This window comes from Odocoileus virginianus, chromosome 13 (assembly GCF_023699985.2).
Source record: "Odocoileus virginianus isolate 20LAN1187 ecotype Illinois chromosome 13, Ovbor_1.2, whole genome shotgun sequence".
In the NCBI taxonomy this organism is placed as follows: domain Eukaryota; kingdom Metazoa; phylum Chordata; class Mammalia; order Artiodactyla; family Cervidae; genus Odocoileus; species Odocoileus virginianus.
The window spans coordinates 56,757,008-56,784,252 of NC_069686.1; the positions used below are offsets into that span (position 1 = coordinate 56,757,008).

The following is a 27,245-nucleotide window of genomic DNA, read 5'->3' on the forward strand; positions in this document are numbered from 1 at the left end:
AAGGAGATCCAACCAGTCCATCCTAAAGGAGATCAGTCCTGGGTGTTCATTGGAAGAACTGATGTTGAAGCTGAAACTCCAATACTTTGGCCACCTGATGCTAAGAGCTGACTGACTAGAAATGACCCTGATGCAGGGAAAGATTGAGGGCAGGAGGAGTAGGGGACGACAGAGGATGAGATGTTTGGATGGCATCACTGACTCAATGGGCATGGGATTGGGTAGACTCCGGCAGGCAGTTGGTGATGGACAGGGAGGCCTGGCGTGCTGCGGTTCATTGGGTTGCAAAGAATCAGACACGACTGAGTGACTGAACTGAACTGAACTGGTTTACCATGAGTCACCAGGGAAGTGTTCAATTTCTATAAAAAGTTAATATGTGGAATTAGAAGCCCAAAGTACAATAATACTATTTTTTTCTGTTTGTCTTATTTAACGTTATGGGTTGCTTTGCGTTTTCATCAGACTTCAAGTTATTGTTCCTTTTATTTCAACTTGAAGGACTCCCTTTAGAATTTCTTGTGGGGTCTAGAGGCAATGAAATCTTTCACATTTTATTTATCTGGAGATGTCTTAATTTTACCCTTATTTTCAAAGAATGTTTTTTCTGGACATAGATTTTTCTGGTTGATTGTTGTTTCTTTTAGAACTTTAAATATATTATTCCACTGTTTCTGGTTTGCAAATTTTCTGCCGAGAAACCCATTGCTATTGCTCATAGAGCATATTTCTAGTAGCTGTTTTAAAGTGTCTCTCTAGTAAGTCCAGAACCTGTTATTTTACAATTAGTTTCTAGAGATATACTTTATTCTCTGACTGGACCATGTTTCCCTTTTTCTTTTTCTGTAAGCCTGTGATGTTTTGTTTAAAACTGGGCATTTGAATAAATAGCCACTTCTTCCAGTCATTAGAGACTGGATTTTTGCAGAGGAAGATGTTCTCTAATCAGTTCAGCAGGAAACCTCAACATATTCTCAGGGTGTTTTTGCATTTGTCTCCCCTTGACCTGTGTGTGCATGCCCCCCATCCTACATTCTCCCTTCCCCAGTTCCCACACTTCCCCTGTATACATGGCTGTTTTAAAATGTCTTGACTTCTCTAAGAGTTTCACCCTAGCTTTTTCTTAAGGTCTTGAGTATTATACTTTGTTTCTAAGCAGATAATCTCCTGTCCTCAAATTCTGCTTGTCTATAGATCTCCCGCAGTTTTCATTCACCATGGAAGCCTCTGCGGCCTTCCATGCCTTCGACATGAGATCTAAGCTATTGCTGTTTCTTCTGTCAGGCAAGACCGAAACCAGTCCCTCAGGTCACACACAGATAGGCCGGAGCATGCAGACAACCCCCACTCACTTCTTCCATCTGAAGAAAGGAACTGGGAATTGAGTCCCTTCCTCCTGAGCATTCTGTACTCTGCCAGCTAGGGAATTAGGCTATTCAGGCATGCCACCACATATCCTGCCTTTTTAAGTGTGGCTTTCTCATGATTGGACCTTTGCTTGGTTGCTCCAGACCCGTAGCTGGATTAGAGTTCCCGTAATTCTCTTTTAATCAGTCCATTGATGCTTACTTGGTGTTTCCATGAAAGTACCCTAGTCTGCCATCTTGCTGACACCAGATTTGTTTTTTTTTTGCTTTTTTAATTGATGTTTTAGAGTTTTGTTTGTGGTTTTGAAGTCTAAACAGGTTCAGAATCTTAGAAGATCTTCCAAACCCATGAATCATGATGTTATGAAACTACTACTGAAAAATACATTGCTGACAGCTCTCATGTTTGTTTTCTTTCTAATTTAATGGTGATCCATGTAGAAGTGTGTCACAACAAACATAATTATCAGGGAGTGATGAATGCCAAATTACAATTGAGATAATTGCTACTTCTTTTATAAACAAATTAATGATGAACAAATAAAACCAAATGAGAATGCTTTTAATAATAATAAAGCAAATAGCAATAAAAGACTCTTGCCTTGTATTTCTAATATTTCCAGATGATATTGATGCTGTGGTCTGTAGGTTACACTGTGAGTAGCACTAGCTCAACACGGCCTTATGTACACTGGTAACACAAAGCTGTTAACAGATATCATTTTGAAAATCTACATAACTTGTGGTTACGAAAACTATGCACTTTACTTAGCATAGAGTCTTTTAATTGGAGAAGGATGATAAATGAGAAACTTGTGAATGTCTGCAAGCATAATGGCAATTTTAAGAAGTGGTAGGTATTATCAGTATTAAATTACAAATTAAATATGAAAAATAATTTCTATGGTTATATTTTCATTACAAATATTAGCAAATGTAGGTAACCATGAGTGTATGTAATGGTGTATATTATTTCATAATAGTTAATTCTCATTTATATTAAGCTAATGCATTTAATTCACTAATTTTTTATAATTCACCAAAGTTTTATTTAGTACATTTGCATTTGTGTCTTTAACTTGAGTTTAAAATGTTTTATGTGCTGTCTGTTTCACACAATCAGTTCAGTTCAGTTCAGTCACTCAGTTGGGTCTGACTCTTTGTGACTGCATTGAATGCAGCATGCCAGCCTTCCCTGTCCATCACCAACTCCTGGAGCCTACTCAAACTCATGTCTATTGAGTCAGTGACATATTTATTATATACATTTGTATTCTTTTGGGACTTCCCAGGTGGATGAATGGTAAAGAATCTGCATGCTAATGCAGAGGATGCACATTTGATCCCTGGGTCAGAAAAATCACCTGGAGAAGAAAATAGCAATCCACTCCAGTATTCTTGCCTGGAAAACCCATGGACAGAGGAGCCTGGTGGGCTCTAGTCCCTGGGGTAATAAAGGATCAGAAGCAACTTGGCAACTGAGCATACCCACACATTTATATTCCTTTTTCTTAAGTTTTAGAAAGTTGGCTTTCCTGGTTTAGCTTTTTTTCCTTGTTTTGCACAAAGAAATTATATATCAGTCAGTACAGTTGCTCAATCATGTCCATCTCTTAGTGACCACATGGACTGCAGCAAGTCAGGCCTCCCTGTCCATCACTAGCTCCCGGAGTTTACTCAAACTCATGTCCATCACATCGGTGATGCCATCCAACCATCTCATCCTCTGCCGTCCACTTCTCCTGCAGCCTTCAATCTTTCCCAGCATTAGGGTCTTTTCCAATGAGTCAGTTCTTCACATCAGGTGGCTAATGTATTGGAACTTCAGCTTCATCATCAGTCCTTCCAATGAATATTCAAGACTGATTTCCTTTAGGATGGACTGGTTGGATTTCCTTGCAGTCCAAGGGACTCTCAAGAATCTTCTCCAACACCACAGTTCAAAAGCATCAATTCTTTGGCTCTCAGCTTTCTTTATAGTCCAACTAACACATCCATACATAACTACTGGGAAAACCATAGCTTTGACGAGATGGACCTTTGTAGGCAAAGTAATGTCTCTGCTTTTCAATATGCTGTCTAGGTTGGTCATAACTTTTCTTCCAAAGAGCAAGCATCTTTTAATTTCATGGCTGGAGTTACCATCTGTAGTGATTTTTTAGCCCCCCAAAATAAAGTCTGTCACTGTTTCCATTATTTCCCCATCTGTTTGCCATGAAATGATGGAACCAAATGCCATGATCTTAGTTTTCTGATGTTGAGCTTTAAGCCAACTTTTTCACTCTCCTCTTCATTTTCATCAAGAGGCTCTTTAGTTCTTTGCTTTCTGCTTTCTACTGTAAGGGTGGTGTCATCTGCATATCTGAGGTTATTGATATTTCTCCCGAGAATCTTGATTCCAGCTTGTGCTTCATCCGGCCCTGCATTTCGCATGATGTATATAAATCTTGGGTAATTTCTGCTTATGATTTCTAGTATTTTTTCCTTTGTACTAGTTAAAAGTGCATTTGGATTCAGGTAACCTATGGACATCCTTATCTTATATACTAAACTGTTCTCTAAAGAGTAAATTTGAATGGCAGTAAATACAACAGAAATAGTTAGGTTATAGATCCAGTTTAATTTGGCCTGCAGCACCAATACATCTCTAGACCATCATAACACTGAGTATCATCTGTTCTGTTCACTCATGTTCTAACTGACCCATCTATCCACTAGATGACTGAGTTCCAAAAGAACTCTATATAATGGATTATTAAATATTTGTTCTTGTAGTCTCAAACCTCTCCTGGGAATTTAATATGCTAAATATCCCAACATTCTTTCTGTGGTGCATCCAAAGCATCCAGAAGACGTTGCAAGCTCAGCTTGCTATCCATCACCATACCTGTCCTGTGGGACTGGCATGGTATTTTCAGATATTGGCTGGTAGGAAGTCATTGAAACACAGGGCCAATTAAAACCACTTCTATCAATAGTATAAATTATTGAGGTTGTAGATGAAGAAGATAAATTGAGGAATGGCAACTATATTTTGGAATCAGGCGTCAGATAAATGAAGCTAAAAATAATTGCAATCAAATTTGTTATAGCAAGTAGCTCCATTAAAAAAAATACTGTTAATATGTATTTAATTAATGACACTGTATCTATATGGGCTCCTCTGGTGGCTCAGATAGTAAAGAATCTGCCTGCAATGTGGGAGACCCAGGCTCACTCCCTGGGTCAAAGAAGATCACTGGGATGGGAAGATCCCTTGGAGAAGGGAATGGCAACCCTTTCAGTTTGGTAGCTCTATACGATTTCAGGAACCATTTACACCTCTTAATTAATTGAGCTACTATTTTCTGAGCACCTACTAAGAGGACCAGAATTTTTAAGTGACCTAAGGAATATAAATTTATCTAAGATGTGATCCTTAATTAAGAAGATAACTTTGACAGGGATAGGATGAGTGTATAACCATGACTTTAAACATTACCATCACTACCATCACCACCATCATCATCCTTATTATCAGAACTGTTATCATTTAGCCATTCATTCATTTATTATCTATGCCATACCTAGTATGTGCTAATTGCTGTTGAAAGTGCTAGGGATATAGTATAAAACATGATGATCTAGGTTACTGACATCATGAAACTTCTATTCTGGAGAGCTGAATAGACAGATGAAATGAACATTTAAACAGTTTAAATTATATTATAGATATATGATTTAATTTAACTTGACCTACTATATATCCCAAAATGGTAATGCTAGGAAGAAAAATAAAGTTAATTGAGGGACTAGAAGGAGATATAGAATGTTATTTTATAGCGTGTGATCAGCAAGCCTTCTCAAAGGAAGGAGCATTTGAGATTGAGACCTGATGGAAAAGAGAGAGTGATATGTGCAAGTGTACAGAGGAAGAACATTCTAAGCAGTTCACTTAGTGTGAACTTATTGTACATTGAGGTAAGACTTTTGTTGGAATAATTTAATATCTGTTACTTGTAAAAATAATTATCATTATTACAGTTATTCAGATTTTTTTTTTTAAATCTAAGGCTTCATAAAATGTTGAAGCAAATTTGCAATATCAGAGCTATTAAATTGCAGAGTTTGTCTCAAACCTTTTGGTACAATGTGTGTTAGGCATTTTTTTTAAGAAGGAAAATTTTATGTGGCTTATGTAATTAAAAGAAATTTCCAAGAGAAAAGATGTTCGAGCAGGATGTTGAGTGACTGACAGTGTTTGTAATTGGATACATATGAAAGGAATTGGATGGGCAAAACCTGGGAGTGGGAAGGTGATAGGAAGTTTGAAGTATTCGAGCATATGTTGGAAATGATAACCTGAGAAGTATAGGGTAGTCTTTCTCAAAAAAAGATCAAGTTGGATGAGAAGACTGGTGCTTGACTTTAGACAATTATTATTCTAGACTGTCACCTTTGCACTTAACTCTTTAGATAACATAGAGACATTAAAAGGCTTTGTGGAATAAAGTGATGTAAATGAAACCAAGATTGAGAAATATTATAATGGTAATGAATTTAAAATGTGTGAAAAGAGGCAATGAGAGTAAGAGTTCATTAAGTCTGCTTTCCTAAGCAGGGACTTGAAGATGCCTTAGGTAGTGATGGGTCATTTTTAGAGGAGCCTGACATTCTTATGTGTATCTATATAAACACCAGATAAATATTTTTTACTCAAACATGTTTTATAACTTTTAAAATGATATTTTTTTCTACTATGCCATTAGGGAAAATGTGAATTTATTTGAAAGCATTGCAAAATTCAGAAGAGTGTTTATAAAACTGAATTTTTCAAATATGTAGAAGCTCAAATTATTCCTTGATTTATTGGTTTATGGATTGATTCAAGAAATACTTACTTCTAGAACAGCATATTGTTGGGTGAGCATGGTTTCTGAACTTAGACTTTTATGGGTTGGACCTTGAGATATTCTACTCATTAACAGTGAGTATAATTGTTATTGATCTCTCTAAATCTCATTTTTTGATGTGCAAATTTGTCAAAATAATAGTACTCTTATTTATTGTGAGGATTTTGTAAGATTGTGATTATAAAGTGTCTAGTACAGTACCCAAACACATAAGATATCTGTTATTGCTGTTAGACAGTTTTTGGTAGATATTATAGTTATATCATGTTCAAAAACCAAAAACACACTCTGAGGTCATTTCTCTAGTAATTTGCCTTCAGTTTCAGTGAGTGAATCAAAATCAGAATCAGTAGATATAAAGTTGTAATTTCCTCTTGATTCCTTTATTGGACTGAAAAGTCAGTTATATTACAACTACTCTTTTTCCCTTTTCCTACAAATCCCCTTGAGTTAATAAATGTGGCGGTGCCTGTGATTCTTGGCCAAGATACTCACTTCTTATTGTTTGTTGCCCCTTTTTTCATTGTCTTAGGTCTTGAGATGAGTATTTCACAACTTTTTGCCCTTCTTAGTCTTCTATGCGGGCTTCCCAGGTGATGCTAGTGGAAAGAACCCACTTGCCAATGCAGGAGAAGTAAGAGATGTGGGTTTGATCCCTGAGTTGGGTAGGTCCCCTGGAGGAGAGTATGGCAACCCACTCCAGTATTCTTGCCTGGAGGTCCCATGGACAGAGCAGCCTGGTGGGCTACAGTCCATAGAGTTGCAAGGAGTCAGAGACTGAAGTGACTTAGCATGCATACATGCACAGGGTTCTATTAATACATAGAGCATTGCATCTCTGATCTGTCACTCTTACTTCTGAGTAGTCTTAACTGACCTGTGTGTGTGAGCTCAGTTGTGACTGACTCTCTGTAACTCATGGATGGTGTAGCCCACCAGGCTTCTCTGTCCAGGTAAGAATACTGGAGTGGGATACCATTTTCTACTCCAGGGGATCTTCCCAACCCTGGGAATTGAACCTATGTCTCCTGCATTGTCAGATGGATTCTAAATCACTAAGCCACCTGGGAAGCCCCGTGAGTAGTCTTAAGTAGAAACTTATATGGAGAATAGCTGTTCATCACATCACGCAGATTCTAACAAAGAAATTGACCTATTGACCTTCAGTCACATTGCATTCCAGAAAAGTGTTTCTGGTCTGGGACAGCTATTACTTGTCTTTTTTTTTTTTTTCTTTATTTTTGGTTGTTCTGGGTCTTTGCTGCTGCACAGGTCTTTCTCTAGTCGTGGTGAGCGGGGACTGCTCCCTAGTTATAATGCACAGGCTTCTCATTGCAGTGGCTTCTCTTGTTGTGGAGCATGGGCTCTAAAACACAGACTCAGTGGTGGTGCCACACCAGTTTACTTGCTCCATGGGATGTGGGACCTTCTCGGACCAGGGATCAAATCTGTGTGTCCTCCGTTGGCAAGCAGATTCTTTACCACTGATTGTTTGTCTTAATGTTGTTACTTTCATGCTAATGGTTTGATAATCTACTGTCTCAACTTATATGGAATAAGCTTATAAATGGAAATTCTAACCAAAATGCAGGAGGGCTAGAGGTATTGAACAGTAAGCGTTAATAAGCATGAACAAGAGGTGTGGAGTGACCCATTTTAGAAAACAGGAGTGAAATTGACTTCTGCTGGATTTGCTTCATCAGAATGAAAGATAAGCCTAAATCTACTGATCTGAGAAGGGGAAAACATTAAGAAAACACCTTCTATGCATGATTTCTTCAAGCATTTATTTAGAACCTAGTTTTTAAGTCCAAAGAGTTTATGGCTGAATTGAATGCCTCTGTCACTATGTGAAAATTGGCTTCAGTGCTTTAAACTGTGAGTCACAATAACCCATTTATAGTTTATCAAATGTTTACTCTCATATTTTACTTATCTTTTTTAAAGAAAGACTGGGGCTTCTTGGATGATTTGTGTATACACAGTGAACTGGAAACCTTTATGTTTTGTTTCATTTCTCCCCAAATCATTTGGCTATTTTTCAATAAAGAAGGTTTTATTGGGAATAGAGTAAAAGAAATTGGGGATTGGGGCAGAGAGAAAGAAACAAGAAACTTAGTGTTTTATAAACTTTATTGTAAAGAAAATCTGGCATGTATTTCAAATCAGGGTGGTCTATGCTTTACTTTAGTGAATGATGCTCATATATTTCTAGTCAACAGAACGGAACACAGATCTGAAAATTGAAAGGCTTTACTATGCATATTGTAAAAGATGCTCAAGTTTCTCCTTCTCCATCAGTCATACCTCCTTGCCAATATCATGCATGCTGCCCAGGGAGAAGATGTTATTAACTGTTGCTATGGAAGCAATTGTTTAATTTAGTTACTACGTCCTCTTAATTTTTATGAGTGGTGGGAGAACTGTTAAAAGAGGACTTTTAACGTTGACAAATGTGTACCGCTCTGCATTGAGGGGGGATTTTGAATTATTTTCCCATCACTAATCTTTTTTTCCCCTTACCAGTTAAAAAAGTAGTCTATAATGCTTCTGGAATATTAATATTTAAATCCTCATTTTAAGGTCCATTGTAGCAAGAAAAATGTAAATAGGCACACTTTATTTCCATATTATTTTGCAGAGTATTTTGGCAATCATTCTAGTGTTTATAATCAATGTATTTTAATGCCATCCACATTTTTGGACAGCAGGCATAAAGCTCTGCTGGTTTATCTCTTGGAGAAGTAAGATTGCCCCTCAAAAGATAGCCATTTATAATATATGCACCTTTGAATAATTAAATGAGCTACCGAAAAGGAAAAGGATGCTAATCAGTTTTCAAACTGTGATTCTTCCATGCACTGAATCATTCCTTTATGAATACATTTCTCTTGGAGCATGTATAATTATGAAACTTCTTTTTTTTTTCTCTCTCGGTAGGAACTGGGAAGTAACAGCCCTCCACAGAGAAACTGGAAGGGAATTGCTATTGCCCTGCTGGTGATTTTAGTTGTATGCTCACTCATCACTATGTCAGTCATCCTCTTAACTCCAGGTAATCTGTCTTTATTACTCTCTTAGGATGGTATTGTGGATGATCATTTCACATTGAAATATCTAAAGAGAGTAGTCTTATATGGTATCTTAGGACACATTAGCGTTGGTTGGAATAAAAAAATGCGTAACCAGACATTTTGCAAATGGCACAGTCATTTTGTGGTTTAAATATCATACAAGATATTTTGGGGACATTGCAATATTGTGTGTGTGTATATATATATATATATATATATATATATGGAATGTTAAGGAGATCTTTGGTCTCTGTTGCTACTTAGAGACTTATTATGATTGTCACTTTAATAAATGTGGAGGATTTGATGGACACAGAGATTTAGATCAAAAGAAAATGAGCTAAGCCTCTAAGTATGATACCTCAAATTTTTTCCTCTCTTCTTTCTCTGTCATTTTTACATTCCCAGTTTCTGTCTATAAAGTTACTCTCCAAACTGCTCTTGCATTACTCTTTAAATTTTGTTCTTTATATTAAATGTTGACTTATATTATGTAAATTATCAGTATGTTTAATTCTTCACTGGGATTTATTTCAGTACTTGGAATTTTACTGCTCTTTGGTAGGTGCTATTACAGAAAGCAGAGAAAGGCTGCTCACATTTTAAACACACAAACTGCCTTCCAGGAACAAAAAAAATTTGTCATGCTGCTACAACCCACCCGACTAGCTTGCTGAAAGACTGGTCACTGTATAAGGCTCAGCATTATAAAAAATAGTCACTTCTTAAACCTCTAACTAGTCCAAAAATCACTTCTATAATACAATAAAGCTAGTCCAAATTATGCAGTTACAGCCTGTTAAAGACTATATACGTTCACTTCCTGTCCCAGTTTTGTTATTTACAAGCCCTTTAAAAATGTTGAATTTATTTCCTCATGTACAACATTTGATTAACATTTTGTTAATCCTCTTTCACGGGGTCATTTAGTCAACTAATTATTTTGGCTAGTTATACAAGTTGCAATATCCATTGTTCCAAATGTGTAGATTTCCAAAAACTTAGTTCGTAGTTGTTATTTAACATATGAAGAGCCTGAATTTGAGGGCATCAGGAAAGAGGAGAGAAAAAGAATTTTACACAAAGATAGAAAAAACATTCCTGATAAGAACTGGCTTATCTATCATTCTCTTTAGGAATTGTCTCTTACAGCCTCATTTGTGCATCTGCAAGACAGTGTAATGAGCAGTGTGATGGCTATGATTTGTTGCCAGTTGCCAAGAATCTTTGTTAAAGGAAAATGAGTTTATAAGTTTGGTGCAGTGTTTCACTTAAACATAGAAATTTTGACATAATTATTAAAAACTGAATGACATGCCTTCACTGCTTCTGTTGGTGACTATTAACCAGATGGAAGAAATTAGTTTCATAAAATGCCTCTGTGTTTCTCTTGAATTTTCTTCTGAATCTAGTATCCTTTCCCCAGTTGTTGACTCCTTGAGGCCACAGTGATACTTTGGTGTCTTTGGGAGCTTGGTATAACAGAGACCTGCAGAGCTGGTTACTCACTAAGTTAAACTTCCTCTACACAAGCCTTTCCAGCTTCCCCAGTAATAAAAATACAGGATAGTTGCATTCATTTTGTCATGCACTTATTCATTTACTAAAGCAAGAGTTTGCATAAAATATACTTTGGTTTGAATTCTGAATCTAACAGAACTAGTTTTGTGAAATTGCCTAATGGTTTAACCTTGTCTGTAACTTCACTCATCTGTATTATGGATGCAACTTATAATGGCAACTTTACATTGTTGTTACTGACCAAGGTTCTTGACCTCATTAATCAATAGAAATTGATAAGAAGCCAGACAGAAAATTCAGGCAAGGCTTTACTGGGGCCCCTGCTGTAGCAGAGAGGAGCAAAACAAGCAACAGGTTCCCTTTCTTGCTCACTTCCTCCCCAAGGGGGACAAGCTGGTTCTTTAGATGGGGTGACAGCCTCAGGTCCAGGGCTTGGCTCAGAGGGGTGACTTAGGTGTTTTGCCCACCCCTCTGATGGTGGAGTGTGCAGGGGGTATGCACAGTACCCTCCTCTTGCTCTTGGTTCTTCAGAAGTAGCAGTTGGGATCTTTTGATCTTTTTGTATTTTGTTGTCCATGGTTTGTCCAAACTGGGCATGCGCACAGTTATTTTCAGTCCCTTATAGTTTCTTTGTATTTTGTCGCTTGAGAAGACATTGGTCCATGTGTAAGCATTGCAGTAAAGGACATCGGGTCCCAGGTCTCAGCCTGTCTCAGTGTTACCTCTCAGGGATAACTGAGATAATAAAATTGAGGTGTTTGGTATAGGGTGTAGAAGCACTGCTGCCATTTGTTTTATTATTTTTATTGTGAAGTACTTATTGACCACCAGACACAATGCAAAAACACTGTGTTACGTGAGGGAGACTGCTAAGAAAAAGTATAAAGTCTTTTAGAAGTATAGATCTTCTCTGATTTCAATGTTAAGTTTTGGCATGTGGAAAAATGCCAAGTATTTAATCTGGAGTCAGTCTCTCAGTGTTCTGTTTATTCATTTATTCATACATCAATAGATGATAATGGAGTTCTTACAACTTTCTAGGTACTGTAGTAGTTGGTCTGTCTCCTGCTTTGTATCTTATCTTTATATCTTCCAATCGCCTTCTTCCACAACTACACATGAGCACAACCACCACACATCCCCAACTCAAAGAGTTAATTTCATATGAGGCTAATTATACAAATGGAAGTGGCAATTATTTTTTACATTAATAATGTACTAAATCTGTTTTCCCTGGAGAAGGAAATGGCAGCCCACTCCACTATTCTTGCCTGGAGAATTCCATGAGCAGAGGAGCCTGGTGGGCTACAGTCCATGGGGTTGCAAAGAGTCAGACGCGACTGTGCTAACACACACAAACAAATTTGTTTACCACATGTTCGAATATGTTTGCATCGCCCTGTTATTTTTGGCAGGGATGTTATGAAATGAAAAATAGAAGTCAGTATACTGAAGTGGAAAAAGTATTATTACAGAAACAACCTGTGTACTATACTCTGTGTCAATTCAGTGTCACTGGAATTGGAGGATTATGCAAACTGACGAAGCAGATAAATGAAATCACGGTGGTTAGGAATTTTGCTTGAGTTGTGAGTAAGCAAATACAATCTGGCTACATGACCTTCGTGGTGGGCTCACACCAAACAGCAGAGTGAAATATAAGGTCAGAAGATTTGACAGTTTGTGGCCTGAGTCCTAAGCCTGGAAGTACTCCCTTAAGTTATCTAGTCTTGCCTCCCTCATTAGACAGGAAACAAACAAGCAAAAACCAAGCAAAACTGAGTTTGTTTTTTTAACCTCTGGTTCTGAGGGCTAGCATGTACATTAGGATCATTAGTGTGGACTTTTGATTTCACGCATGTATGCTTGTGTTTATCTGTGAGCAGATTAGTGCTCTGATTACAAAGAACCTTCCTCTTCCTAACCTCAGCAGTGCTGCAACAGACCAGCAAGCGAAAACCTGTGACCAAGGGAATAATGTGCTACACTCCCGTGTAATCTTCGCTTTGTTCACAGATATGTCCTGAAGACTCAGCCTTCTAGGTAAAGTCAGTCAGACAGAGGCCACTTTCAGCCAGGAAGGGGGATCCACTCAGGAGGAAAAGCTTCTGACCCTGAAATTATTCAGCAGGACACCTGACTCTTTAGAATGAAGGACTGACTCTAGAACAATCCATCCAGCAAGGGTGAAGGTCAGAAATCCGTTTGCATTTTATAGCTTATGACCTTGGGCAAGTCACTTACCTTCTTTTATTACTGGGAAGAATGAACTCTGACTCCATATTGAATCTGCTTCTTTTGCTTTAACCTTTGTTTACATTATTTTTGTTCACTAAAAGGATAGTGTTTATGCATAATATCATGCCTCAGCGAACCCTGCCTCTCTGCCTGATTGGCAAACTAAAGTGCCTTTATTCAGGATCCTGTCCACATGTGGTTGTCCACAGGAAGGTAGAAATTAACACATACCCTCCCTGAGGTTAGCCATTCCAAGAGATATTTGCAAGATGAATGGTCTTTTGACTTTACTTCCTCACATACGCCCCCAACACCCACCCTGTTCTATAAAAGAACCTGGTATTCAGAACTTGATAAGTTTTTTTTTTTTTTTTTAGTAACTAGTCCGCCAGCCTCCCAAATAAAGTCTTAATCCTTTCCTCAACACCTCATCCCTTGGTTAATTGACCTGTCTTGCAGTGAGGAGAGCCAGATTGGACTCGGTGACACTTTGATATCAAGTGTTTTGTTGAAAAAAGCGGTATCTTTGTTTTGCCAAAATTTAAAGTGATTTCTTGAAGTTCATTACAGTCCCAATATCAATGATCTAATAAAACAACAGCAGTAATAACAGTGGCTTGCTTAGTAACAGACTAAATCTGGTAAACTCTCTCACTGACCCTTCCTACATTGGAAATATATATAATTGTTTTGAGGGGTAGATGGAGGAGAAGCATACAAGAAATTATCTAGTCTAAGAAATGATTTAGAAACTGTTGTGCTCAAAATAGCATCACATTTTGCAGGTTAGTCCTAAGACATGCAAGCCTATAACCAGAGAAACACATGTTCATTGTAATTTTGGTTTGATTGCAAATTTTATTACAGAAGTAATTTGACACAGGTGTCTTAATTTCCAAGATTGTCAGCAACTTCCCTGTCTTGTGAAAAGAAGTCCTAATTATTTTTGAAGAGTGGGTTAACCATTTAAGTGTTTCTTTAATAAGTAACTATTTCTGAAACCAAAAATTTTCATTTTTTTTCTGATTAAAGGGTAGAATTACTTGGATATGTTGATTAAGCCCACATATCTTTTTGTTTGCACCGAAGTCATTAAAAAAAAAAGAATACCCACATTTATTTTCAGAATAGGTGACAATAAGATCAATAATTTGGTTTCCCAGGTGGTGCTAGTGATAAAGAACTTGCCTCCAATGCAGGAGACTTAAGAGATGTGGGTTAGGTCAGGAAGATCCTCTGGAGGGGGCATGGCAACCCCCTCCAGAGCTCCTAGAGAATCCCATGGACAGAGAGACCTGGAGGGCTATGGTCCATAGGGTCGCAAAGAGTTAGACATGACTGAAGCAACTTAGCAAGCACACAAGATCAGTAATTATACTCTAAAATATATGGGTACACATTCATGCTTAAAGTCCTGGAAACCAGTTTTAGGTAGCTATACATTTACTCTACATTCTCATATTTATATTTAATATGCAGAATGACAGTGATCATGGTTAGGAAATGTTTCACCCAGGATATAATTACCCATTTTGACCTGTTTTGAAAAATAGAGAAGTGTATTTTATGAATTAGAATGTACTTGGTAGAGGATATTCATCAGGCTCTTCAGTCTTGTTGCCATATTAAAATAACCACTATGGACTGTGTATATTCCACCAGTTCTTCAGGGGCACTGGCCTGTTGCCCTTTGATTAATGTCTGTAATCAGTCAGTGTCAAAATAGGGTCATCAGGTTAGTTTACTCTCATGGTTGACTAAAGGAAACATATAAGGTACTGAAATTGTGTCTTCATTAGCTCTAGCTCTCACTTTTAGGGAGTTTTTTCTTGCTTTAGTTCCTTCTCCAGGTGTGCACCTGGGGTTGATCCTCACAGGTCTATCAGAGTATAAAAGAAGTCAAGCATTAAGGTATAAGATATGAGAACTGTGCTTGATCTAACACAGTAATTTAATAAGGACTGTCCATTTCTATCATATAAATTTATTTATTTTCCCTAAGAGGTATCTCTAATAGTAAGAATTTTACAATAAATTTAGATTCCATTTTGGAGAAAATTTACAGAGGTTGAGATTGCCACTGTAATGCTGATGATAGGTAAATCTTTAATGTCAGATGAGGATTTGATCCATGAAGTTAGGCTCAAATATTTCATTTGAGCCAAAATTTAGAACCAAAGAAGTAGAGGCCACCCAAAAAATGTATACAGTCCTATTGTGATAAATAAACAAAATAAAAAATGGAAGTTAGCCTTTAAGGATGAGTGCCTTTCTTTGAAGAAATACCTACTTATGCATATTATCCAAAGAGAGTGAACAATCATCTCATTTACTCATCACACACCAATTTAATGGAGTAGTTTTTTAGGTAATAAATACAAGGTCAACAGAATGTGGATGAATTAGGTGCTTAGTTTACAGAGAATATGCAGCAGATAGACTGATTAAATTGACCTTGATATCAGACTGATTTGAGTCCATGTTCCTGCCTTGATGTGCTTGTTAGTTGCTCAGTCATATCTGACTCTTTGCAACCCCATGGACTGCAGCCCGCCAGGCTCCTCTGTCCATGGGATTCTCCAGGCAAGAGTACTGGACTAGGTTGCCATTCCCTTCTCCAGGGGATCTTCCCCAGCCTGGGATGAACCTGGGTTTCCCACATTGCAGGCAGAGCCACCAGGGAAGTTCTCTTTGCCTTGATATGTGCCTGCAAATATGGCTTTGTGGCAAAGAATTTGCTCTTTCTATTGTCTTAGATATTAAATTTTTAAAAAATGATTTGACCCTTTGAAATGAGGCTTTAAAAAGATTAATCTGTCCCTCTTTATCAAAAACATAATTTTCCAGAAAACAGTTGATAGAATTAAGTACTTTATTGGACTAGTGATAGCTGGTTTGTTATTGTTATACAAAAACTCAAAATGAATTTATTCTGGTTACTATTATGTCTTATGAAAATAATAACTGCTGGTTATAGTTAGTTAAAAATGTCATGTTGTATTGTGTTGCAAGAAATCTCTTGGCAGCTGTAATTTAAAAAGTGTCATTTAAGCATCTGACCTGTGTTTTAAAATGTCAGAGCAACGATTAAAGTATCCCATTATGCTTTTATGAAGGGGAAATAATATTTTATAGATTTTGAGATTTGCATTACTCACTTGTAAACATCAACATCAACCAAGATGCAAATTGTTTATTTTGTTTTGTTGAATTAAGAAGGGAGATATGTTGTATTGATAGGCATAAGCTAAATTGTCTTTGCTTGTTTTCCAAGAACAGCACAGATGAACACATTTGAATATGGTATTAAATAGGCATAATCAGGCTGCCAAAGAGAAAACAATGACAGATTTTAACAGTTTACCCCTAAATAACATGGATTGTGGTTGCTTTTCTAATAGATTTATCTCTTAGGTTAAATGGAAAACAATTTTCTCTGGCACTAATAAAGTCAGAGTAATGTTTTTTGTCTTTGCTTTATAGTTGCATTTCTATTTTTAAGTCAGACTTGATTTCCTTATTTATTTTCATATTTTTGCATGGTCCAATCAGATAAATAATGGATTTAGTTCACATTTTAATATGTTCATTTTTACAAGAGTGAGAGGAAAATTTGTTTTAATAAGTAACATATATTTATCTGCTTGCTACATGCCAGGTGTTTTTTTTTTAAGTTTTTTTTTAATTGGAGGTTAATTACTTTACAATATTGTGGTGGTTTTTGCCATACATTAACATGAATCAGCCATGGATGTACATGTGTTCCCCATCCTGAACCCCCTCCCACTTCCCTCCCCATTCCATCCCTCAGGGTCATCCCAGTGCACCAGCCCTGAGCACCCTGTCTTATGCATTGAACCTGGACTGGTGATCTATTTCACATATGATAATGTACATGTTTCAATGATATTCTCTCAAATCATCGCACCGTCACCTTCTCCCCACGGAGTCCAAAAGTCTGTTCTTTACATCTGTGTCTCTTTTGCTGTCTCACATGTAGGGTCTTCGTTACCATCTTTCTAAATTCCATATATATGTGTTATTATACTGTATTGGTGTTTTTCTTTCTGACTTACTTCACTCTGTATAATAGGCTCCAGTTTCATCCACCTCATTAGAACTAATTCAAATGCATTCTTTTTAATAGCTGGGTAATATTCCATTGTGTATATGTACCACAGCTTTCTTATCCATTAGTCTGCCAAGGGACATCTGAGTTGCTTCCATGTCCTGGCTATTGTAAACAGTACTGTGATGAATATTGGGGTACCTGTGTCTCTTTCCATTCTGGTTTCCTCAGGGTGTATGCCCAGCAGTGGGATTGCTGGGTCATATGGCAGTTCTATTTCCAGTTTTTTAAGGAGTCTCCACATTGTTCTCCATAGTGGCTGTACTAGTTTGCATTCCCACCAACAGTGTAAGAGGGTTCCCTTTTCTCTACACCCTGTCTGGCATTTATTGTTTGTAGACTTTTTGATAGCAACCATTCTGACCAGTGAAATGGTACCTCATTGTGGTTTTGATTTGCATTTCTTGGATAAATGAGTGATGTTGAGCATCTTTTCATGTGTTTGTTAGCCATCTGTATGTCTTCTTTGGAGAAATGTCTGCTTAGTTCTTTGGCCCATTTTTTGATTGGGTCTCTTATCTTTCTGGAATTGAGCTGCAGGATGCAGCTTGTATATTTTTGAGATTAATTTTTTGTCAGTTGCTTCATTTGCTATTATTTTCTCCCATTCTGAAGGCAGTCTTTTCACCTTGCTTACAGTTTCCTTTGTTGTGCAAAAGGTTTTAAGTTTAATTAGGTCCCATTTGTTTAGTTTTGCTTTTATTTCCATTACTCTGGGAAGTGGGTCATAGCAGATCCTGCTGTAATTTATGTCAAAGAGTGTTTTACCTATGTTTTCCTCTAGGAGTTTTATAGTTTCTGGTCTTACATTTAGAACTTTAATCCATTTTGAGTTTATTTTTGTGTTTGGTGTTAGAAAGTGTTCTAGTTTCATTCTTTTACAAGTGGTTGACTGGTTTTTCCAGCACCACTTGTTAAAGAGATTGTCTTTTCTCCATTCTATGTTCTTGCCTCCTTTGTAGAAGATAAGGTGTCCATAGGTTGATGGATTTATCTCTGGGCTTTTTGTTTTGTTCCATTGATCTATGTTTCTGTCTTGGTGCCAGTAATATAGTGTCTTGATGATTAGCTTTGTAGTAGAGCCTGAAGTCAGACAGGTTGATTCCTCCAATTCCATTCTTCATTCTTAAGATTGCTTTGGCTATTCGAGGTTTTTTTTTTTGTATTTCCATACAAATTGTGAAATTATTTGTTCTAGTTCTCTGAAAAATACCATTGGTACCTTGATGGGGATTGCATTGAATATATAGATTCCTTTGGTTAGTATACTTATTTTCATTATATTGATTCTCTGATCCATGAACATGGTATATTTCTCCAACTATTTGTGTTCTCTTTGATTTCTTTCATCAGTGTTTTATAGTTTTCTATATATAGGACTTTTATTTCTTTAGGTAGATATATTCCCAAGTATTTTATTCTTTTTGTTGCAATGGTGAATGGAATTTTTTCCTTAATTCTCTTTTTGTTTTCTCATTGTTAGTGTATAAGAATGTAAGGGATTTCTGTATGTCAATTTTATATCCTCAAACTTTACTATATTCATTGATTAGCTCTAGTAATTTTCCGGTGGAGTCTTTAGGGTTTTCTATGTAGAAGATCATGTCATCTGCAAACAGTGAGAGTTTTGCTGCTTCTTTTCCAATCTGGATTACTTTCATTTCTTTTTCTTCTCTGATTGCTGTGGCTAAAACTTCCAAAACTATGTTGAATAGTAGTGGTGAGAGTGGGCATCCTTGTCTTGTTCTTGACTTTAAGGGACATGTTTTCAATTTTTCACCATTGAGGATAATGTTTGCTGTGGGTTTATCATATATGGCTTTTATTATGTTGAGGTATGTTCCTTCTAATCCTGCTTTCTGGAGGGTTTTTATCATAAGTGGTTGTTGAATTTTGTCAAAGACTTTCTTTGCATCTGTTGAGATAATCATATGTTTTTTATCTTTCAATTTGTTAATGTGGTGTATCACATTGACTGATTTGCAAATATTGAAGAATGCTTGCAACCCTGGTATAAAGCTTACTTGGTCATGATGTAGGATCTTTTTAATATGTTGTTGGATTCTGTTTGCTAGAATCTTGTTAAGGATTTTTGCATCTATGTTCATCAGTGATATCGCTCTGTAGTTTTCCTTTTATGTGGCATCTTAGTCTGGTTTTGGTATTAGGATGATGGTGTCCTCATGGAATGAGTTTGGAAGTTTACCTTCCTCTGAGATTTTCTGGAAGAGTTTGAGTAGGATAGGTGTTAACTCTTCTCTAAACTTTTGGTAGAATTCAGAAACCCATCTCGTTCTGGGTTTTTGTTTGCTGGAAGATTTCTGATTACAGTTTCAATTTCTGCGCTTGTGATGGGTCTTTTATGATTTTCTGTTTCTTCCTTGTTTAGTTTTGGAAAGTTATACTTTTCAAAGAATTTTCCATTTTATAATTGTCCATTTTATTGACATATAGCTGCAGATAGTAGTCTTTTGTGATCCTTTGTATTTCTACGTTGCCTGTTGTGATTTCTCCATTTTCATTTCTAATTTTGTTGATTTGATTCTTCTCCGCTTTTGTCTTGATGAGTCTGGCTAATGGTTTGTCTTTTATTTATCTTCTCAAAGAATCAGATTTCAACTTTGTTGATTTTGGCTGTGGTCTCCTTTGATTGTTTTGCATTTATTTTTGCCCTAATTTTTATGATTTCTTTCCTTCTTCTAACCCTGGGGTGCTTCATTTCTTCTTTTTCTATTTGCTTTAGGTGTAGAGTTAGGTTATTTGTTTGATTTCTCTCCTGTTTCTTGAGGTAAGCTGATATTGCTATGAACCTTACCCTTAGCACTGCTTTTACTGATTCCCATAGATTTGGGGTTGTGTTTTCATTTTCATTCATTTATATGCATATTTTGATTTCTTTGTTTATTTCTTCTGTGATTTTTTGGTTATTCAGAAGTTTGTTGTTAAGTCTCCATATCTTTTTATTTTTAATAGTTTTTTCCTGTATTAACATCTAATCTTACTGCATTGTGATCTGAAAAGAAGCTTGAGATGATTTCAATGTTTTTGAATTTACCAAGGCTAAATTTATGGCTCAGGAAGTGATCTATCCTGGGGAAGCTTCTGTGTGCACTTGAGAAAAAAGGTGACATTCATTGTTTTAGGGTGAAATGTCCTATAGATATCAATTAGGCCTAACTGGTCCATTGTATCACTTAAAGTTTGTGTTTTCTTGCTAATTTTCTGTTTAGTTTATATATCCATAGGTGTGAGTGGGATGTTAAAGTCTCCCACTATTATTGTGTTACTGTTAATTTCCCCTTTCATACTTGTTAGCATTTGCCTTACATATTGTGGTGCTCCTGTGTTAGGTGCATATATATTTATAATTTTTATATATTCTTCTTGGATTGATCCTTTGATCATTATGTAGTGTTCTTCTTTGTCTCTCTTTTCACAGCCTTTATTTCAAAGTCTATTTTATCTGATATGAGTATTGCTACTCCTGCTTTCTTTTGGTCTCCATTTGAATGAAACCCCTTCTCTTTCAGTCTGTATGTGTCCCTAGGTTTGAGGTGGGTCTCTTGTACACAGCATATATAGGGGTCTTGTTTTTGTTTTCATTTAGCCAGTCTTTGTCTTTTGGTTGTGGCATTCAACCCATTTATGTTTAAGGTAATTATTGTTAAGTATGATCCCATTGCAATTTATCTTGTTTCGTGTTTGAGTTTATAAACCTTTTCTGTGATTCCTGTCTAGTGAAAATCCTTTAGCATTAGTTGAAGAGCTGGTTTGGTGGTGCTGAATTCTCTCAGCTTTTGCTTGTCTGTAAGGCTTTTGAATTCTCCTTCATATCTGAATGAGATCCTTGCTGGGTACAGTAATCTAGGTTGTAGGTTTTTCTTTCATCGCTTTAAGTATGTCCTGTCATTCCCTTCTGGCTTGAAGAGTTTCTATTGAGAGATCAGCTGTTATCCTTATGGGAATCCTCTTGTGATTTATTTGTTGTTTTCCCCTTGCTACTTTTAATATTTGTTCTTTGTGTTTGATCTTTGTTAATTTGATTAATATGTGTCTTGGAGTGTTTTGCCTTGGGTTTATCTTGTTTGGGACTCTCTGGGTTTTTTCGACTTGGGTGGCTGTTTCCTTCCCCATTTTAGGGACGTTTTCAACTATTATCTCCTCAAGTATTTTCTCATGGCCTTTCTTTTTGTCTTCTTCTTCTGGGACTCCTATGATTCGAATGTTGGGGCTTTTAACCTTGTCCCAGAGGTCTCTGAGGTTGTCCTCATTTCTTTTAATTCTTTTTTCCTTTTTCCTCTCTGCTTCATTTGTTTCCACCATTAGATCTTCCACCTCACTTATTCTGTCTTCTACCTCAGTTATTCTACTGTTGGTTCCTTGCCGAGTGCTTTTGATCTCATTTATTGCGTTGATTGACTCCTTTTTATTTCTTCTAGGTCCTTGTTAAACTTTTCTTGCATCCTCTCAATCTTTGTCTCCAGACTATTTGTCTGTAACTCCATTTGGTTTTCAAGATTTTGGATCATTTTTACTATCATTATTCTGAATTCTTTTTCAGGTAGACTCCCTACATCCTCCTTTTTGGTCTGGTTTGATACACTTTTATCATATTCCTTTGCCTGCTGAATTTTTCTCTGCCTTTTCATCTTGTTTAGATTGCTGTGTTTGGGGTGGCCTTTCTGTATGCTGGAAGTTTGTGGTTCCTCTTTATTGTGGAGGTTCCTCCCTGTGGGTGGGGTTGGACAAGTGGCTTGTCAAGGTTTCCTGGTTAGGGAAGTTTGCGACGGTGTTCTGGTGGGTAGAGCTGGATCTCTTCTCTCTGTAGTGCAATGAAGTATCCAGCAGTGAGTTTGGAGGTGTCTCTGGGTTTGGTGTGAGTTTTGGCCACCTATATTTTTGTGCTCAGGGTTATGTTCCTGTGTTTTTTGCGTATTAGCTGGTATGTCTTACTCTGGAACTTGTTGGCTCTTGGTTGGAGCTTGGTTTCAGTATAGGTATAGAGGCTTTGGGATGAGATCTTGTTGATTAATGTTCCTTGGAGTCAGGAGTTTTCTGGTGTTCTCAAGTTTTGGATTTAAGCGTACTCCCTCTGACTTTCAGTCTTATTCTTACAGTAGCCTCAAGATTTCTCCCTCCGTACAGCACCAATGATAGAACATCTAGGTAAATGGTGAAAACATTCTCCACACTGGGGAACACCCAGAGAGGTTCACAGAGTTACATGGAGAAGAGAAGAGGGAGGAGAATAAAGAGGTGACCAGGAGGAGAAGCAGGGAAATAAAAAAGGAGAGAACAATCAAGCTAGTAATCAGTTCCCTATTTGCTCTCCAAGTCTGGAGCACTCAGAGAGGTTCATGGAGTCCCATAGAGAAGAGAAGAGGGAGGAAGGAGATAGAGGTGACCAGGAGAGAGGAGGGGGAGTCGAAAGGAGAGAAACCAATCTAGCCAGTGATCAGTTCCCTAAGTTTTCTCCACAGCCTGGAACACCCAAAGAGATTCACAGAGTTAAGTAGAGAAGAGACGGTGGAGGGAGGAGATAGAGGTGACCTGGGGGAGAAAAAGGAGAGTCAAAAAGGGAGAGAACAATCAAGCCAGTAATCACACTCCTAAGCAAAAAGGGGTACTGAAGATTGGATTCTTAAAGGTACAGAATTGATAACAAATACCAAAAAGCAAAGATTAAAAATCTAGAGTAGAGATTACACTCTGAGAAATACAATATTTTAAAAAAAATCACAAAAGTTATAAAAAATATACATATGACCTTTGCTGTATGAATAGGGTCTTTTTTTCAAGGTAATAGTACATTTTAAAAATGAAAAGTAAAGGAATAATAAAGAAGTTAAAATTTAATAAATTAAAAAACATTAAATAATGATAATAGTAAAATATATCTAGGAATTTCTCTGGAGCTGTTGAGGGTGGTGGGGGTCAGTTCAGTTTCAGATAGTTCCTTGTTCCAGCTTATACTTCTTCTGAAGGTTTATAGGTCCCTTCCAATTTAGCCAATGCTAACTACATGGTTTAATCTGTTGCCCCTGTCACTTTCAAAGCAGTTCCCTCTTCTTTGTTTATTTTGGCTTCCTCTGTTTCCACATCCAATAGACAGAGTGCCTGATGAACTATGGATGGAGATTCGTGACATTGTACAGGAGAGAGGGATTAAGAACATCCCTATGGAAAAGAAATGCAAAAAAGCAAAATGGCTGTCTGGGGAGGCCTTACAAATAGGTGTGAAAAGAAGAGAAGTGAAAAGCAAAGGAGAAAAGGAAAGATATTCCCATCTGAATGCAGAGTTCCAAGGAATAGCAAGGAGAGATTAAAAAAAAAGCCTTCCTCAGCAATCAATGCAAAGAAATAGAGGAAAACAACAGAATGGGAAAGACTAGAGATCTCTTCAAGAAAATTAGAGATACCAAGGGAACATTTCATGCAATGATGGGCTTGATAAAGGACAGAAATGGCATGGACCTAACAGAAGCAGAAGATATTAAGAAGAGGTGGCAAGAATACACAGAAGAACTGTACAAAAAAGATCTTCATGACCCAGATAATCACGATGGTGCGATCACTCACCTAGAGCCAGACATCCTGGAATGTGAAGTAAGGGGGCCTTAGAAAGCACCACTACGAACAAAGCTAATGGAGGTGATGGAATTCCACTGGAGCTATTTCAAATCCTGAAAGATGGTGGGTGCTGTGAACGTGCTTCACTCAATATGCCAGCAAACTTGGAAAACTCAGCCATGGCCACAAGACTGGAAAAGGTCAGTTTTCATTCCAATCCCAAAGAATGCTCGAACTACTGCCCAATGGCACTCATCTCACATGCTAGTAAAGTAATGGTCAAAATTCTCCAAGCCAGGATTCAGCAATAAGTGAACCGTGAATTTCCAGATATTCAAGCTGGTTTTATGAAAGGCAGAGGAACCAGAGACCAAATTGCCGATATCTGCTGGATCATCAAAAAGCAAGAGAGTTGCAGAAAAACATCTATTTCTGCTTTATTGACCAGGCCAAATCCTTTGACTGTGGATCACAATAAACTGTGGAAAATTCTGAAAGAGACGGGAATATCAGACTACCTGACCTGCCTCTTGAGAAACCTACATGCAGGTCAGGAAGCAACAGTTAGAACTGGACATGGAACAACAGACTGGTTCCAAATAGGAAAAGGATTATGTCAAGGCTGTATATTGTCACCCTGCTTATTTAACTTATATGCAGAGTACATCATGAGAAACGCTGGGTGGAAGAAACACAAGCTGGAGTCAAGATTGCTGGGAGAAATATCAATAACCTCAGATATGCAGATGACACCACCCTTATGGCAGAGAGTGAAGAGGACTTGAAAAGCCTCTTGATGAAAGTGAAGTAGGACAGTGAAAAAGTTGGCTTAAAGCTCAACAGTTAGAAAACTGAGATCACGGCATCTGGTCTGATCACTTCACGGGAAGTAGATGAGGAAACAGTGTCAGACTTTATTTTTCTGGGCTCCAAAATCACTGCAGATGGTGATTGCAACCATGAAATTAAAAGACGCTTACTCCTTGGAAGAAAAGTTATGGCCAACCTAGACAGCATATTAAAAAGCAGAGACATTACTTTGCCAAAGAAGGTCTGTATAGTCAAAGCTATCGTTTTTCCAGTGGTCATGTATGGATGCAAGAGTTGGACTATAAAGAAAGCTGAGCACTGAAAAATTGATGCTTTTGAACTATGGTGTTGGAGAAGACGCTTGAGAGTCCCTTGGACTGCAAGGAGATCCAACCAGTCCATCCTAAAGGAGATCAGTCCTGGGTGTTCATTGGAAGGACTGATGCTGAAGCTGAAACTCCAATACTTTGGCCACCTCATGCGAAGAGCTGACTCATTTGAAAAGAGCGTGATGCTGGGAAAGATTGAGGGCGGGAGGAGAAGGGGACGACAGAGGATGAGATGCTTAGATAGCATCACCGACTCAATGGACATGAGTTTGGGTAAACTCCGGGAGTCGGTGATGAATAGGGAGGCCTGACATGCTGCAGTCCATGGGTTCACAAAGAATTGGTTACGACTGAGTGCTGAACTGAACTGCACTGATCAGTAATTATGCAGTATTAGCAAATAAGGCCAATGATTTTACTTTTCCATATGAGGTATTCCATACACCATAAAATTTTCCACTTTCAAGTGAACAGTTCAATAGCATTTACTATATTGACAATGTGTGTTATCACCAAGTCTATTCCAAAATATGTTATCACCCCAAAAGAAAACCCAGTGCCCATTAAGAATTTACTCTTTGTTTTCCACTTGTCCAGATCCTGAAGATCACTGGTCTATCAGTTTCTATCAATTTACTTATTCTTAATAGTTCACGTAAATAGGATCAAACCATATATGTCTATTTTAGTTTAAGTTCTTTAATTTAACAGAATATTTTATAAGTCCATCTACATTGTCATATATCTGCACTTTATTCCATTTTTTGGCTGAATAGTCCATTGCATATATGCATCACAATTTGTTTATCCATCCATTCATCCATCCACTAATGGAAATTTGGGGTGTTTCATCATTTGAGTCTTGGGAATAGAGCTGCTATGACCATGTGCATATATGGATTTTTTTTTTAATTTCAATAATTTGATGGGTATACATACAGGAATACAATTGTGAGATTCTGTGTTAATTCATTCATATTTAACTTTTTGAGAAACTACCAGATTATTTTCCACAGCAACCAAACCATCTTACATTTCCAAAAGCAATATACACATGTTCTAGTTTCTCCACATACTCACTAACAGTTGTTATTTTCCAGTTATTTTATTATCATCATCCAAGAGCTCTGAAGTTGCATCTCATTTGGTTTTAATTTGAATTTCCTGAATGATTAGTAATGTTGAGCATCTTCACATATACTTATTGGCTATTTGTATATCTTCTTTGAAGAACCATCTATTCAAATCTCTTGAACGTGTTTTCATAATGTTGTGTGATTTGTTGATCAGTTGTAGTTACATATTCTAGATATTAATCTCTAGCTAGATATATGATTTGCAAGTATTTTCTTCTGTAGGTTATCTGTACTTTTGTGACAGTGCCCTTTGATGCACAATGTTTCTTAATTTTTATGCAGTCCACTTTATTTTTCTTTTGTTACTCATGGTTTTGGTATCATATCTAAAAATTCATTGCTAAATACAGAGTCATAAAGATTTACCTGTTTTTTTTTGGAGGTTTCTGGTTTTCGCTTCTATAATTAGAGCATTGATTGATTTTGAGTTAATTTTTGTATATGGTGTGAGGTAGAGTACAATTTTATTTTTTACATGTGGACATATATTTCACCCAGAAACATTTGTTGTTTTTTTACCCACTGAAGTTTTTTTTTCATCCTTGTTGTTTATATTGGTTTATTTAAGGATCTGCAATTTTAATCAGTTGGTCTATTTCTAACCTTAGCCAGTATCATATCATGGTTTTTAGTATTTAGTGTTATAATGACTTTTGGGATTAGAAGATGTGAGTGCTCCAACTTTGTTTTCTCTTTTATTTTTTTCCCCTATTTGGAGCCTTTTACAATTGCATATGAATCTGAGAATTGTCTTTTCCATTTTTACAACAACAACAACAAAGGCAGTTGGGATTCTAATGTTGATTGAATTGAATCTGTGGATCACTTTGGGTAATACTGCCAACTTAGAAGTATTCTTTCAGTTATTAAAAACAATTGTCTTTTCATTTATTTATATCTGTAATTTCTTTCATCAGTGTTTTATAGTTTTAAATATAAATTCTTCACATCCTGGTTAAATTTATTCCTAAGTATTTTATTCTTTTGCATGTGATTTTAAGTATAATTGATTTCTTATTGCTGGCATAGAGATATACAAGTGAATTTGAGTGTTGGTAAACACTAAATTTACTCATTAAGTATAGAAGTTTGTTGTATATTATTTGGGTTTTTTATATATATAGTGGACAGAGGCATTTGTGAATAGACATAGTTTTATGTGTTCATCTCCTATTTAGC

General features: G+C 36.9%; 1 protein-coding gene across 4 annotated transcripts in view; it reads left to right on the forward strand.

Annotated features, from left to right (window-relative positions):
- Positions 1 to 27,245, forward strand: part of DPP10 (dipeptidyl peptidase like 10) — a 1,494,592-nt gene that overhangs the window by 945,366 nt on the left and 521,981 nt on the right. For all 4 annotated transcript variants that reach the window (XM_070476307.1, XM_070476306.1, XM_020892274.2 and 1 more), the window contains exon 2: positions 9,200 to 9,314. In XM_070476307.1, coding sequence (XP_070332408.1) covers positions 9,200 to 9,314 — 115 coding nt within the window. The remainder of the gene's footprint in view (positions 1 to 9,199; positions 9,315 to 27,245) is intronic.